Consider the following 17,160-nt stretch of genomic DNA (forward strand, 5'->3'; position numbering starts at 1 on the left):
TTCAGATACCAGCACACACAAAAGTTAATTGCCAGGACACTGATGTATTTATATATTAAAGGTAGAGAGGACAATATTTACATTAAAAGGCTTTTATGGAGTAGTATGTGTTATCTAAAGTATTTTATCTGGGACTGGTATTACATTTTCTTTTGGAAACATTAATAAACTTGATACTTTTGTAGCTCATCAACTGCAGTTAACATATTATCCAAATTCAGTACATTAGTCATGCTAATTTGGACTGTTTAATTTTAACCAATCCTGCCCGCTTCTTCAGAAAGTTTAATCAAGCCTGCTCACTCCATCAGAAAGTTTGACCAATCCTGTCCACTCCCTGAGAAAGTCTGACCAATCCTCCCCATTCCTAGAGGAATTCTTTGACCAAATCTTCCCACTCCCTCAGAAAATTTGTCCAAATCTTTGGGCTCCTAAAGGAATTCTTAACTAATCTTGCCTGTCCCTGAAGGAATTCTTCACGAATCCTGCCCATTCCCTCAGAAAGTTTGACCAATTCTTCTGGCTTCCAAAGGAATTCTTGACGCATTTCGCAGACTCCCACAGTTATATATTTTGCACCAGCCAAAGAAAAACTAGACTTGAGTGAAAATGTTAAATCATACCTAAAGCTGGTTCCAAAACAAAATTTCTTAAAATTTGTTGGCCTCAGCTTTAGCACATTAAAATCAGATGTGGATGTGGTTAGAAAAGAAAATCATCTTTCCCTTGTACCTTTAACCTCATATCCAGGAGACATTAGGCAATATTTTAGGTGTCTATAATTTCCTAATCCAGTCACTGATTAGGCAAGTTCACATTTTTTAAACCCAAGTGATTTATACTATCTTGGACAACATAAATCAATACAACACTCGACACTACATGAGACTATCCACACGTGCAGTTTGTATTTCTGCTTAGATTGAGCAATAGTCATATCGTAGTCGTCTTCCACCGACAAGGTGCCAGTACCTAATCTGGGAACACTGTGTTTCCACCGCAAAAGATGCGATCCTTGGATGGAAAAATGATTTCAGCTCTAAAAACAAAACATGGCTGGTCTGACATCATTTCCTCCTCACTTCGTCAGCATGACCTCCACTCATTATTTTTATTTTTATAGCCACCATTAAAATAAAACGTGAACAGTGTCGAATTCTTTTTTTCTAAAAATTTGCAAACCTTATCTGACAAACAAGCGAGTATGTTATTTACACTTGCAGCAAACTGAATGGGAGCAACTGTATTAATGTTAATGCTAATAAGCGCCATGCATGTACCTGTCATTTTGCATATAATCTTTGTGCATGACAGTGTGTTTGTGGTGTGTAACAGTTTATAACCATAGTATTACATGGTTCTATCTGGTATACAAATGAATAGGAGATAGAACCTTATAATACTAATTCTGCAAATTATGACTACTGGGAAGATAATGTAACGCTCTGATTATGTAACAGTTTGACTCTTAGCCCCGGTGGAAAGGGGAGTGGATTGTTCACTAGTTCCCTGAAGCAGTACCAACATCCTCTTGGTGGAATGTTCAGGCTGAGTTGGATCTAGATCTGGGGATTCCATTCTACATTACTGGACTTCCAGGAGCTATTATCTATTATACTGGATTTCTATGAGCTATTAGTGGCCTATGGTAACAGAATCTGTGTTCTTTATACAGCAATAATGTAAACTTTTGCATTTTCTATTTCCCTTGAATTCTCTTTCTCTCTGTGATGTCACGTGCATGATCCACAAAGCTCAAGTGTGCTATGGCCGGAACGTCTCTCTGACAGAATGGGTGTAAGTTTGGGCCTGTGTGTGTGTGTGCGCGTGCATGTGTATGTGTGTGTGCTCAGTTTCTCTTCTTGTCCTGTTCGGGGTGTTGCTCAGTCTGGTGTCTGGGGAAGGCGTGGCTGTACAGCTGCCTATGATTGGCAGCCACGTTATACAATTTATACAGAGCCTGTGAGAGAGGGAGAGCGAAGGAATGGGTTAATGGACATTAAGTATGAGTGTTTATCTTGGATTTGTGGTTAATTTCAGGTAAACAGGAGTCCCCGTGCCCCTTACCTCATTAGTGCTTCCCTACAGCAGCGAGAAAGAGAGAAAAAAGAGAAGAAAATTAATGCAACAGCATACGAACGTAAATTTGAGATTTTTAAGTGACAGGGCATGCTGATTTACTGAAGTGGAAATTGTATACAATTTTGAACCATGTTTGAGGTACGAGAAGATGAAAGCCAGTCAAATGTCAAACCCCATAATCTTGGGTTACATTTTTTTGCACTACTCTCCAACTTGGGTTACATTCTCCTTACCCCCCTCCCATTTGGAAGCTTATTATTCTGACATTTGACAGCTGCATGGCACAAAGTGAGTATCTGGCCCTCTGGTGGTGAACAAGATGCACTGCTCTGTGCAAGTGTCCTGCGACTTACGCACCGCAGAGGTTCTAACTTACAGTTTAGAGGTTTAGACACTTGAAAGTATAGTTTTCTGCTCTACAGTTACAGCAGTGTTCCGATCAAATGCAAATAAAATTCACTGGCAGAAAAGTCGGTTCACAGAAGGGGAAAGGACACGAAGGCATTAAAGATGTGTTTACTCCTGGTAGTAGTTCCTTTCGGGTTTGAAAACTTCGACCTGTGAATTCACAAGGCTTGTGAGCCAACAGAAAACAAGAAGACGGGCCTGCGTCCCATTAATACAGTTATCAGATTATTTTGTCGTGTAGTCTTTTTCATGAATACAAACACAGTGACACGAGCTTATCCTAGATCAGCACTATAGATAAGTTGTACTTATTTGGAGCTTACACTTGCTGCTGTTTTAATTGCTAGCTGATGCTTGTAAGAGATTGTTTGTGTGCCCTTTTAGTTTTCTATATGCTTGCGATAGACAAGGTAAAGTGAGGTAAGCTCACCTGGTCCCACAGCGCTCCAGCCACCTGGTCTATGAGGGCGCCGAGCTCTCTGTATTCGCCGGAGTAGCGGATGTAGGCCCAGGTGCAGAGTGTGATGAGAGCGAAACCCAGAACCATGTTGCACACGCTGGCGATCACGTCCACGCCCACGAAGCCTGTGATGCCCGCTGCCACATACATAATGAAGATGACCACGAAGAGCGTGGCGGGCGTCCTTGCTGCATGGAAGATATTCTTGGAGTCATTGTGCTTGATGTACTGCACAAAGAGCTCGTCGATTTCTGCCTCCAGCTGCAGCAGGTAGCGGCGACTGAACTCCTCGCCACCCATCTTCTTCACACCACGGAACACAGCTAGGGCTTCATCACGGATCACTGCATGACGAGCCTGCAACTCACTCGGGGCTAAAAAGGGCCGGTCGCCCCCGCTCACCTGTTAAAGGAAGTAAGGGATGAGTAGTATGGAGTTCTATTCTTGTTAAAGTAAGCATGTAAATGCAACACGAAGATCATGAGTCATTCATTCATTCATCCTTAGTGACGGCCTTATCCTGGTCAGAGTCGTGATGGAGCCGAAGCCTATCCCAGGAACACTGGGCTAGAGCTAGGAATACACCCGGGATGGGATGTCATTCGCACACACATTCACACCTAGCATAGCCAATCCACCTAATGGCATGTTTTTGGGAGTTGGGTGGAAATCCACAGAGACTCAAGCTCAGGATTGAACCAGGATCCTGGAGCTGTGACGCAACAATGCTACCCGCTGTACCACAATGTCCCCAATAGAGATATACTGTATTGTAAGATTACTTCTGAAAAGTAATAGTAGGCGAGAGTCTAATAAAATAGGTAGTCAAATCCTGCTGTGCATTTTTTTATTCATTCATTTTCAGTAACCCAGTATATCAGAGATATAAAATCCTTCTCTCCTCCTGAATCTGACACAAAGTGATGAGCATAGGAGAAGAGGCTGAGTGTTCATGTGTTGCTGGGGCTCTCACCTCCTCCATCTTTCGGTTGTACAGGTCTTTAGCTGCAGCTACAGCCGCCAGGTTATTCGCCTCTGCGGTGGCCTGCACACAAACACCACAATATGCAGTCAGATACTACAGTCTGAGCTCCGAAACAAAGACAGCATAACAGTAGGTGTCCTCTTGTGAATTTCTTGTTCTTCACTGGGCAGAACGTTTATGCAACCTAGCCTGAGCATCATTAGTGCTGTGATCATAGATATTGTTCTAACAGTAAGACTTTAATTCACCTAAGCATCATAGTGAAGCTATTCATTTTGAGTGTACTATTTATAAAATAAAATAAAAGGCTTTGTAGGTTATTTGCTAACCTTACTAGCTAGGTAGCTTGCTAGCCATTAATTTAGCGTGGACGTCTGATGAACATTATAGTTAAGCAAAACAGACTTCCCTTAGAACTGCTTATTGCTAGCTTTATAATATCACAGTGCTGTTGAATTCTCAATTCTGATTGGTCAGAAGGTGTTGATTACATTTCTATAACAGCAACTCTGATAGTGCCGGCTGTAATTCAATTCTCAGTTTTATACTGATGCACTCATTCTCGTTTCTATAGTAATACCTTGGGGGGTGGGGGTAGGGGGTTTATTTAACATTTTTGGAAAGGGTCTCCAGTGTCAGTACTGCATAATAGTCTGAGGTGAAGCTGTAACTTTAAGTTGTCCATCCATCTAACTTCTGTACCGCTTATCTCATAAAGGGTCGCGGAAAGCCTAGAGCCTATCCTAGGGGACTTGGGGCACAAGGCGTGGGACACCCTGGACGGGGTACCAACCTTTTGCAGGGCACAATCACACACACATTCACACACTATGGACAATTTGGAAAAGCCAATCGGCTTACAATGCATGTCTTTGGACTAGGGAGGAAACCGGAGTACCTGGGGGAAACCCCTAAAGCACAGGGAGAACATGCAAACTCCACACACACAGGAGGAAGGTGGGAATCAAACATCCAACCCTGGAGGTGGACGTGCTAACCACCAAGCCACACTTTTAAGTTTTCCTACACAGGAAAGTCTTCTAGACTTTTTAGGATTTTGTGCTTTCCAGTTTCTTAGTAACATGACCTAGCTGCCTATTCATACACTACAGACACTTTGGACATGCCAAGCAGCCTAACATGCATGTCTTTGGACTCAAATCCCCAACCCTGGTGGTGTGAGGCCAACATGCTAACCACTAAACCACCATGCACCGTGCCCATTGTGTATAATTCTTTACTTATAACGATAAATAAATAAATAATAGCCAACACCAAACAAGGTGTTTATTTCCACAAAGTAATATTTGATATGATATGACCTTGTTCCTTAAACAAGGTTAAGGTTTCCATAACACCCACCAGAAGCAAGATGAAAAATCATTTGCAAGCAGAAGGATACTATAATGCACTCCCATAGTTTAACATATCAAATACTCTGTACAATGCAAAACAGTGTTAGGATGATGCTGAGTAACTGGATAAATGTGAACATTACCTGTAGCATGGACTTTGGGTGGGGCAACTCTTCCCCCTGGTAAATCTTTATATATGCCTGGAATCATGAAATAAAAACAGATCAAAATCTGTAGGATTCGTGCAGGTGAGCATTAATGCAGATGAGCTGCTCTGCTGTAGTGTTGCTCACCTTAAAATATTCCAGCAGGCCTCTACAGGTAATCTTGCTGCCGTTGATTTCTTTGACGTCCAGGTTTTTGGGGCTGAGTAACCATGGCACCAGCACTTTCAGGTTACTGATAAACTCTGAATCGATCTCTGCAATGCAAGTCACATGTAACAATCAAACAAACTGTAATGGTCTTAAAGGTTCTACTTTCAGTCATCTGATGATCATGTTCATTCAGTCAACTTCAGCAGCTGCTGTATTATAGTGAAGGTCAGGGTGGATGCAGAGTCTATCCCAGGGACACTGGACCTCGTTTTTCAAACTGGACACACAAATTTATTTAATATATTTAAGTGCATTTATACAAGAAATGTGGTGTTCATGAAAATTCATGAATTCATTCTTATGAGAGCTCCTACGTTTGTGTAAATGTATGTATAAGGTCTAAACCTCAATTTAATTAAATGATCAAATCACATAATCTGCAAGTTTATATATGAACTGCACTATCCGGATTAAATGACGTCGCGATTTCCATTGCATGCACAAATGTAAATAAAAGTTTGTGAAACTCAGTCATTGTATATTAATAACTTAAAAGAAAGCAACCCAAAGCAATCCATAAATGTAGACAAATAAGAATTGCCATTCCATTAAGACAAATGAGATATAAAAAGAGGAAAAAAGAAGGAAGAGTTAGTGTGTGTCTAGAATAGACAATGTGCTGCAATGACTGAGCTGCATTAATGGAAGATTTTACATAGGCTGCGCGTAGGAGGTGCTCTTTTACCATTTAGTCATCATTATGCCTACAACTCTCAGTGAGCTTTCAGTTTTATAGAGTTTTTATAAGCGACTTGCAATTATGAACATACAGTCGTGTGAAAAAATAAGTACACCCCATGGAAATTGTTGTCATTTTTGACATATTTGGATAAGCAAACATTTGATGGAGCACTGAAAGAGTGCCGATTAATGAAGTTGATATATTTGAACAAAGCCATAAGGGAAATTAGCTTTTTCAGTCATTTATTCAACAAATATCAATGGATGTGATATTCTTCTGTGGAAAAAGTAAGTACACCCTTGGCCTCAGAAGCTAGTATAGCCCCTTTTAGCAGAAACAGCTTCTTGTATGTGTTTTGCATAACTGTCCACCAGGCTTGCTGGAATTTTGACCACTCTTCCATGCAATATTCTTTCAGTTGCAAGATGTTTGAGGGGTCTCTTGCATGTACTGCCCGTTTCAGATCCCCCCCACAACATTTCAATGGGATTCAAATCCAGGCTTTGACTAGGTCTTTCCATAACCCTCCATTTCTTCTTTTTGAGCCATTCCGTGGTGGATTTGCTAGTGTGCTCAGGATCATTATCCTGTTGAAAGATCCACTTTCGGTTCAACTTCAACTTTCATAGTTGAATCAATGAATGCAAGCTGTCCCGTCCTTGAGGCAGCGAAGCAACCCCAAACCATAACATTTCCACCACTGTGCTTCACAGTTGACAACACAATAACAAAGGGGACACCAGGCACTAGATATGAGTGGGGTATAAATAAGACGGGTTCCACCTGCACTCCCTAAGCAGGTTCTAATCACTGGCACCCAATCTTGAACACCTGATCCTAATTATATGGAGTCGAGGGTGTCATAAATGTAGGGGTGTACTTACTTTTTCCATGTGACTGATCTGTTTTTTTTTGTTTGTTTGTTTTAAATTGTGAAAATTATTACAAAATGGCAATTTTATGATAGATTTAATTTTGATAGAGTTAATCAACTTTATTAATAGGCACTGTTTCAAAGGGGATCAAATGTTTGCTTGTCCAAATAGGGGGGGGGCTATTTCTATGTATTTATTGTACTTGTACTTATTTATTTTACATGACTGTATGTATGCGAGTATACGAAAATCTGAGTTGCCAATATTTGTACATTTTGCAGAATCTGTAGTGTGGTTTGGCCTGTGAAACTATTTACACACAACATTACTAAAAGATGAGGTCCATTGAATGGAAAGCTGTGGAAAACCCTGAATAGGTCACAAGTGCATTGCAGGGATAGATACACACACACACACACACACACACACACACTCACTCACTCACTCACTCTCTCTCTCTCTCTCTCTCTCACACACACACACACACACACACACACACACACACACACACACACACATTTCGTTTTTCTAAGGCTTTATTACTCATATGCCTGAGTGCATGTGAGTGTGTAGTAGCATATACCCTTGAGTCTTCCATCAAAGTGGGGGTTGGTAGCGACCTTGAGGCCGGGATGTGGCATGAGGAAGCAGGAGATGTTAGTAAAGCAGGAGTGAATGTGCTTCCTCACGTTCTGCAGCTCCTCATGCTGGTTCTCTGAAATCTACACATACATAACACAGCCATGAGAGCAGTACCACCACGCTATACTTTCACATTTCATAACATTAATGCAAACAACAGGCCTTATTTCTCAATCTTTTAGTAAATGTGTGAATGTTTGTGTAAGTGCACAGAGGGCTAAACTAAATGGTGAAAGACAAGGCAGAAGTTTATTTTGACTCATTTCTATGCCAATAAAACCATTTAGCAGTGTAACAGTAACTGAAAAGATCAGAAATGTTTCTTTTTGGCATACTGAATGACAAAATCACAAAAATTCTCTATGGCATTATTAGTCCCCACTGTTTGATAGTGACTAAAAAGCACTTCGATAAATTGCTCAGGAAAAGGGGCATCTGCTAAATGTTGTAAACATAACAAAAATAAACTATATAGACTTGACAGTATATTCGATATATAAAAGTGCAGTAAACCATACAAATGATATGTTCTGAAGTCGATCAAGTCAAGGTCTTCTAATACATAAATGTATTCACTCAGGAGCACGAGTAGGATACGAACGTTTTTCTGAAATTACCGGACTTTCATGAGTACCATTTTTGTGTGTGTGTTGCTCGTAAATGTTCCTACGAACAATTTACAATTGAATCCGCTCATATCCAGCTTGATAAATGAGGCTCAGTGGTGGGAAATCCTGATTTGTTCCCTTGCCAGTACCCGACTGGTTCAGCTATTAGCCAAAATATGCCATTTTAAATTAGTAGCATTTTTCACACCAAGTAGCAAGCCAAGACCAAACTCTGTGTTGACTTTTAAAAGCCATAATATTATTTCTGCACTAATCTTCAGTAACTGCTTTATCCTGGTCAGAGTCATGCTGACTGAACCACCACTGAACTCTGAACTCTGAACCAGAGTACCTACATGGAAATGGGAAGAACATGCCAAACTCCACACGGACATTAACCCGAGCTGGGAATGGAAGCAGGGACCCTGGAGCTGTGAGGTGGCGACACCACCTGCTGCACCACTGTGCCTTGCTGCTTAAAGATTACTTCAATTAAATAAAAATGAACTATAAATAGGTTGTCTTGTTTGCTCGCTTGATCTTGCTTATCCCCGTTCCACCCTGAGCATGCCCAATCTTGTCTGAAGCTAAGCAGGGTCGGGCCTTGGATGGGAGATCTCCTGAGAATACCATACCCCTTTTAGCTGACATTCAGTAATACATGTTTTAAAATGAAAAAGAAGGGAAGAGAGTCAGTACCAGTTTTTGATTCTATTACTGAAGTCATTCTGTAGTAAGACATTAGGTTTAGAAGAACAAAACATTTACAGCATTGCTGAGCAATATCTTACATAAAGAGTCTTACACAAGCATAAAGGAGGATGCTTTGTTCTCCATGCAGTATTCCCTGCCAATTCAGAACCCACCCGCTGAGCCAGTCTGATCTGAGTTAGCGCGCACATACACACACACACACACACACTCTCAGCAGTGACTCGGGAGATGTCTGACCTTTAGTCTTTTCTCCAGGAACTTCATGCCTCCCTCTTGTCCGTAGGGAAACTCGTATGGAAAACTCCAATCTCTCACAAGGAAAATCATTGACTGGGAAAACACAATATATTTGGCTTAGACAAATATTTATCTCCAGTTTGATCTTTTTCCTTCCTTTTCCAAGCAGCTGAAAAAAGTCAATGTACGCTGAGATGAATTAATGCAAATACCTGGAACGGTTTGAGGAACGTTTCCTCCATGGCCAGTCTACCATATTCTGTAAAGAGCTACACAAAAAGACAGAAAACACGCAAACACAACCATAAGAGCAGAAAGCTCAGTCTCCTGCCTTTATGTTCCTCCAAGGCTTGTATTTTTCACTCGCCAACATGTAATTACAGGTTCAGGTTCTGGACTTCCTTTGAGGTTGGAAATAAATGTCTCCTTGTTCCACAAAGGTATGTGATCTATAAAATATGCTTACTCTACTTCACAAGACGTCCCAGTACATAGAGGAGATCATGTGTTCTGCTGACATTTATTGTTCTGTGAAATTCACAAAATGCATTTTTAGGAGTTTGTGTATCGGAATTCGACTCGAATTGGCAACCTCAAGACTCAAACAGCCAGGTTAAAGCACAGACGCTACTGCTGCTGTTTTAAAAACTACACTTCAGGCATTTGCATGTGACCCGGACGCAGAACGAGTGGCCGTACCTGCAGGTGCTGCAAGTCATCCTCCTGAACATTCTGTGATATGTTATACACCTGGAAAGAGATGAGAGATCAGTACCGAGCTTAGCACTTCAGTTTGTGTGACGTGTGCTGTACAGGCAGTGAGCCTGAGAGTTTAACACCCAAAGAGGTGTGTTTTTAGTGTTTTTAGACTTTACCTGCATGGAGCTGATCATGGTACTGAGGGCGAAAACAGTAGCTGAGTCTCTCAGCGTGGACTGGCTGTCGAACGTTCCCTGTGTGTCCATCAGCAGCACTGCCACCTACAGGCCAAGAAAAGAAATACAAGTAACAATATACTCAATACAAGACAGTTTCCATTCAAAAGTTCTGCATATTGTGAGTTTTGAAAGCGATGCAAACAGCAGGAGACTTGAACATGTCCTTGCTACATGAACATTTCATGAGAAGATTACCCTTTACACCGCAGAGCTGCTGAATTCTCCAATTTGATTGGTCGTTAGATGGTGATTATGTAAGGAACAAAATACATGCCGTTATAAGAAAATAATCAGTGATGTGGGTGGCACTACTGTCAGAGCTGCAGTTAAAGAAAATTAATCAACACCTTCTGATCGATCAGATTTGAGAATTTTATAAGAACTATGGTATAATTATGTAGCGTTTTCAGGGATGTGTTTGGAAAACTTTCCACAGAATATAAGCTTAATAATAAATAGATTAAAATTTATGTTGTTATCTAGCAAAGAAAACCTCTAACTTTTGTGTAATATGGTGAAGTTTTCTGTAAGAAGTTGTTTATTTATCATTTACAGAAGGAGTCTCCAGTGTCAGCTTTTTTGTAACGGGAAAGTTTTCAAGACATCCATCAATCTATCCATCTTAATTGATGAATAGTTTAATTGATTATAGAAAAATAGTGATAAATCATAAATAATGGTAATGGTAAATGGTCTGCACTTATATAGCACTTTTTTAACCTTAGTGGTTCCAAAACGCTTTACACTGGTTCTCATTCACCCATTCACACACACACACTCACACACCAATGGTAGCAGAGCTGCTATGCAACTTGGGGTTCAGTGTCTTTCCCAAGGACACTTCGGCATGTGGAGTCTTGTGGGCCGGGATTCGAACCGCCAGCCCTATGATTAGTGGACAACCCGCTCTTCCACCTGAACCTATTCTATTCTATTGCAGTCTATTGTGTGTGGATTAAGGCACAAAATGCAAAAGAATTACTTGTTAAATCTGTGTCCCTGTCTATCACACCTTGTTTCCGTCTGGTTTGTCCACCAGGAAGACTTCACTCCAGATTTGGATGCCGGTGGTCTCCCTCTCTGAGCCTCCTCTCCACGAGAAACCTGTCAAAGGCACATCGGGATCTCCTAACCAGTCTTCACTCGCCTGAGAACACACACACACATTATACATGTTTTTACGGGCCTCTCATAAAACACATTATACGTAAACCTCAGAAAATTAAATGATACACATCACATAAGCTGAGCACATGCCTTACAGTGTGTTAACTCCAGCTCAATAATGTGATGGTGAGGCAGTAGATGAACAACCCATGAGTAAAGAACTAATGGCAGAAATCTGATATCTTCTATCTGATATTACGGGAACTGGGCATCTCATCAGCTCCCAGATCCTCTCTCTCTCGCCTGCTCTTATTATATGAATCACTGTCTCTGATTGAGATCTCCTCTTCCTACTCTCAATTCCTTCCCCTAAGTGGTCTGATTTTCAAACCGACCCTATACATTAACATACGGATGACTGTACCTGGTTGTACATGTAGCGTAGCATAAAGTCCATGAGGAAGGACTTCCCTTTCCGGAAAGCTCCAGCAACAGATATTGCGACTATCTCTCTGTCTCTGAGGTCTTTGGCCAGCAGGATACGATTCAGTGCTGCCTCGTCCAGCTCGAACGTGTGATCATCCTTCACCACCAGAACCTGCACTGGCCGAGCCTTACCGTCCGGCTCCTCGTCCTCAGAGCTCCACTCAAATACATGCTTGTCCACAAAAGACCCTGCCATGTACACACAAACACACAAAATGTTTAGTTTTTAGTTCCAAAAAAAACGACAGTTTGCACACGAGCTGCACAAGTTTGTGCAAAACCTTAAATCCACCTTAAATTCCTTTGGAGTGTTGTCCAGAGGAAAATCTGACCTTTTGTACAAAGCAGTTAACAATATCACAAATTTGCTTACATTTAAATAGGAGCCTGGAAATAGTACAGAATCTTGAATATTATATATTCAAGATATTGAACATATACTGGACCTTCTTTGTTTAAAATATTTAAAAATTCTAAAACCTGTTTATTTCAAATTTTAAATGTAAAATGAAATCCCAGATTTTCAATGTGGTGTAAGACTTTTGGACCCCACTGTATGTATGTGTACGTGTGTGTATATATAGCTGCAGTCAATATTATTCAACCACCAATGCAAATCAGGTTTATTGTCAAAATTCAGCTGTTTGCAATGAACAAATCAAACAAAAACAATTGAAATAATTCAACGCAACGAATGCTTCAAGTGGTTTCCCCAAACTCAACTGAAAATGCAACTTATAATGATTTCTCCAGCCTTCATTGCCTTATATTGCGCTTCATAATGCACTACACATTCTCAATCAGAGGCAGGTCAGGACTGCAGGCAGGCCACGCTAGCACCAGAGCTCTTTGCTTACGTAACCATGCGCTTGTAATCTGGGCAGAATGTGGTTTGGGGTTGTTAAGCTCTGGATGGCAGCATATGTTGTTCCAAAATGTGTACATATATTTCTGCATTAATGGTGCACTCACAGATGTGCAAGAACCCATGCCATGACAGACGCTGGACCTGATGAAGATAACAGCTTGGATGGTCCTTTTCCTCTTTGGCCCGGAGAACACAACGGCTGTTTTGTCCAAAAACTATTTGAAATGTCGACTCGTCGGACCACAAAATACAATTCCACTATGCTACTGTCCATATCAGATGAGACCGATCCCAGAGAAGATGGCGGTGCTTCTGGACAGAGTTGATGTATGGCTTCTGCTTTGCACAGTAAAGCCTTAACTTGCGTCTGTGGATGCAGCGGCGAATGGTGTTGACTGAAAGGTTTACCAAAGTATTCCTGAGCCCATGTCAGGATATCCATTACAGACTCATGACGGTTTTTAAGACAGTGATGTCTGAAGGATTGGACATCATGCACATTCAGAAGTGGTTTTCAGCCTTACCCTTTACACACTGAGATTTGACCGGATTCCTTGAAACTTTTAATTACATTGTGCACTGTGGAAGGTGAAATGCCCAAAATCCTACCGATTTGTCTTTGGGGAATGTTGTTCTCAAAGTGTTGGATTATTCTCTGACGCATCTGTTGGAAGATTGGTGAGCCTCGACCCATCTTTGCTCTTGAAGGACTATGTTTTTTAGGAGGCTCCTTATATAGTACGATTAGATGATTGCTTCACCTGTTTCACATCACCTTCTTATTTCGACTTGTCACATTGCTTAGTCCTAAATTGCCCCGTCTTAACTTTTTTGGAATGTGTTGCAGGCATCAATTTCAAAATAAACGTTTATCTTCAAAAAAAACTATGCAGTTGATTAGGTGAAACATCAAATACCTTGTTTTTATACGTTTTTTTATTTAAATACAAGTCAAAGTACATTTACAAATCACTCCTCTTTGTTTGTATTAGCATTTTCCATACTGTCCCAACTTTTTTGAAATGGGGTTGTACTATGATGGTGGCACAGTGGCTTAGTGGTTAGCACATAGCCCAACCCCGCACCTCCGGGGTTGGGGGCTCGAATCCCACCTCTGCACTGTGTGCGCAGTTTTCATGTTCTCTGCAGGCTTTGAGAGTTTCCTCCGGTTTCCTCCCCCAGTCTAACGACATATGTCGTAGGCTGATTGGCATTTCCAGATTGTCCGGTGTGTGTGTGTGTATATACAGACACATATTTGAAAAAAATGCATACAACTCTGCATATGTGGTCATATAACCTTTCCAGCAAACTGTAGACTGTACATATTTGAAAAGTTAGTTATTCATGTACAGGTTTCAAATATAGAGCTGTTTATCTGCAGCATGTCTGCCCTTTGCAGAAAACAGTGACATACAAGAATGAAACACAGTTGAATGAACATAAAAGCACAGGTTTTGGTGTATACATTACTGAGAAAAATCTGGTTATGGATGTAATATCTACATTATAGTTCTTAACAGAAATCAAACAGCCGAGCAGTTGAATGAAACAACTAAAACAGAAATCACAAATCAACTAAGAACGAATGAAGTGCTGACTGTGATATTTAAGGGTGTTTCTAGACCTGGAATAATCATATAGTTTCAAAGATAGCTTGCAAAAAGCCTGTGATTTGCAATAATGCTATGTAATAGCATTGTAATGCTATGTAATGGCTAATTCTTCATTTTGGCCTTCTGTTTACGTTTGTCTGGTTACAGAAATCAGATTGTGCCTGACCGGTTTAGAACACAGAGCTCAGCTCATAACGGCAAGTCACAAATTTTGTGCAGTTGAATACGAGAGGTGTAGTCGGTTGTGGGGAAGTGCTACGCTTGTCACTGTTATCACTGCAACTGCAAGCTGCTTTACAGGCAGCAGAGGGCTCTAACAATTTACCAACTGCTCCCCCTACAATGTTTATTCCTGTGTTCACCAATCTATTTTCATGGTAAGGTTCACATTCTGCTTAGAATTATATTACATCAAAGAAAATGAACTGTATAAAACCGGTATATCGGTGCAGCCCCTTTACACACACACACACTCTCTCTCTCGCTCACTCGCTCGCTCTGTGCTCTCTGACACATTAAGCATTCACAGACAGCAATGTTAGGACTGTTAACGTTAGGATGTGTGTTTATACTAATAGTTTAAGGCCCAGATGTGATTCTGGCATAGCAGTGTAATCAATTACAGATCCCTAAAATGAGCTAAAATGACGACGGATGCAGAAAATCCCATTTCACCTTGCTGTTCTGATTCTTCACATTCTGAAATAGATAAAAACGCTCACATAATTCACTTCTGTTTAACTGCTGCATGAATGTGGGGGGAAAAAAGAGAGTCTGGGTTGTTTCTTGAATACATTATGAAGCAGTGTCTTTGGCAGTGGTTCAGTTTGCACGCCTCTCTTTTGCTTTGTCTCATACCAGTCTGTCCCACTTCAGGACCATAGGGTCAAAGGAGAAAGATGGAGCTGGAATTCTTATGCCTTAAAAAGTTTAGGCAAAAAAAAGAGAGAAAGAGAGACATGCAGCTGGAAAAAAAAGGTCATTATGAGCATCTGAGGGCAGTCTTGAAGCTCCTGAGTCATGAGTCATCCTTACTGAAATAAACATGTTAAAATCGGTAATAGATGGCATTGCAGTTGTGATACTGTTATGTAATAAGAGATGTGGTTCACAAACTTAATGCAACACATTAATGCATAAAATACATGCATAAATATCTCTGACATATGACCTAAGAATCAATCAGTCTCTGTCTCTGTCTGTCTCTCTTTCATGCTCACCTTGGCCTAGTGTATAGTGCAGTAGGCCACACACACATGTTCGTCTTACTATCATTATGAGGACCTTCCACTGGAATGATTTGATTAATGCACCTCAATGCAGTTAATGCTACAGTAGGCCTACACCTACATCTAACCCTACCCTCAGCTAACCCAACCCTAACTCATTAACCAAAAGGAAACATTTGGACTTTTATTTATTTGCTTGTTGTTATTGTTGTTTGTGTTTTTTAAGCCATATGTCCCCATAACGCAGTGTTGATTTTATAGGGACATTTGGTCCCTTACCAAGATATAAAAACATATATCCCCCACCCATCCCACACATACACACCACACACACACACACACACACACTCCACCTTCATACGTCATATTTCTCGCGCTGTATATAGGTCACTGTTTTCCTTATCATTCCCCTGAACTTCTTCACGTATTCCTGCATATTCACGCAATAATCATATACAATATGACATTCGCAACACACTGCATAACATCACAGCTAATACCAAAAGCATTACATGAATATGGTCCAGATATGAATCACGCAATATTGATCAGAAAAACACGGCGCGCGCTTTCCGACTGCTGCAAAGCGCGTTAATTATCCGTAAGGAAACGCAAAACCCGTCTCATGTGACAGACCTGGCGATCATTTTACTGTAAAACAACCCACACCTAGGAGAAGAAAAAAACAAAAGGAAAAAAGCCAAGACACGGGTCGTGTTATCATGCACCGTTGTCACACACTAACAGGCTGTGAATAAACAACTGTGTCACTGGGCTGTGGCTCCTGGAGCTACACAGCAACATGAACCATTTCAAATCCATGTGCAATCCCCATAGCATCATATTCATACTCCTGAATACACCTCCATCATTTTACGCATTGTTGTTTAACCCATCAATTGTGATATTTCTTTCTCCAGGATTTCTGCTCCTCCACCATAGAAACACGACTGTGTGTCTATACAGGAGCACACGCAGGTTGGGGTTTAATAACCACTCAGAAACCACTCACCCCAGCTGTCTCTATCCTTTTTATCCCGGACCATGGCGCATGGAGTGTCGCTTTCCAGCCCCCTGGGTTGTCTCACTGCTCGCTCTTCATCAACAATCATGAGCACAGGAAACGGGAATGGCAACGATGCTCCCTACGCCTCATTCTCATCTGAAAGGAACAATTTCATCATTCAGCCGCCAGGGGGCACAACGGACACTTTATTACAAACCACAGGTTCCCAAGCCTGGTCCTGGAGAACACCCTGTTCTGCACATTTGAGTGTTCTTCTGCTCTAATACACTTAAATTCAAGTAATAATTAACAACTTTTCCTGAGCTGAAGTGGGTGTTGTAGAGCAGGGAAAAATGCTAAAATGTGTCTACACTCAGTGGCCCATTGATCAGGAATCATATAATCCATGACAAGGTCGCAGGGGAGTCTGGAACCTATACCAGGTTAGTCAGTGTACAAGGTGAAGGAAACCCTGGATGAGGTGC

General features: G+C 41.1%; 1 protein-coding gene across 1 annotated transcript; it reads right to left on the reverse strand.

Annotated features, from left to right (window-relative positions):
• Nucleotides 1-886: 886 nt before the first annotated feature.
• Nucleotides 887-16,879, reverse strand: atl1 (atlastin GTPase 1). The gene is made up of 14 exons (XM_017464389.3): nt 16,682-16,879; nt 11,895-12,145; nt 11,376-11,510; nt 10,301-10,405; nt 10,125-10,175; nt 9,638-9,694; nt 9,426-9,518; nt 7,808-7,946; nt 5,584-5,711; nt 5,434-5,490; nt 3,924-3,995; nt 2,921-3,352; nt 2,068-2,082; nt 887-1,960 (listed from the first exon to the last, which is right to left on the reverse strand). Exons 1-14 carry the CDS (start codon nt 16,779-16,781, stop codon nt 1,850-1,852), a joined length of 1,746 nt encoding a protein of 581 aa, XP_017319878.1. The 5' UTR covers nt 16,782-16,879; the 3' UTR covers nt 887-1,849.
• Between the last annotated feature and the right edge of the window lie 281 nt (nt 16,880-17,160).

The sequence above is a fragment of the Ictalurus punctatus genome, chromosome 3 (assembly GCF_001660625.3).
Source record: "Ictalurus punctatus breed USDA103 chromosome 3, Coco_2.0, whole genome shotgun sequence".
NCBI lineage: Eukaryota > Metazoa > Chordata > Actinopteri > Siluriformes > Ictaluridae > Ictalurus > Ictalurus punctatus.

What these genes read in the sequence shown, in the direction of transcription:
- atl1 (XM_017464389.3), bottom strand. Translation starts at nt 16,781, where the DNA reads ATGATTGTTGATGAAGAGCGAGCAGTGAGACAACCCAGGGGGCTGGAA. An exon ending in TACGCTACATGTACAACCAG is followed by an intron (nt 11,511 to 11,894) that starts GTACAGTCATCC and finishes GTGTGTTCTCAG; the next exon opens with GCGAGTGAAGACTGGTTAGG. An exon ending in CCATGATCAGCTCCATGCAG is followed by an intron (nt 10,176 to 10,300) that starts GTAAAGTCTAAA and finishes ATCTCTTTCCAG; the next exon opens with GTGTATAACATATCACAGAA.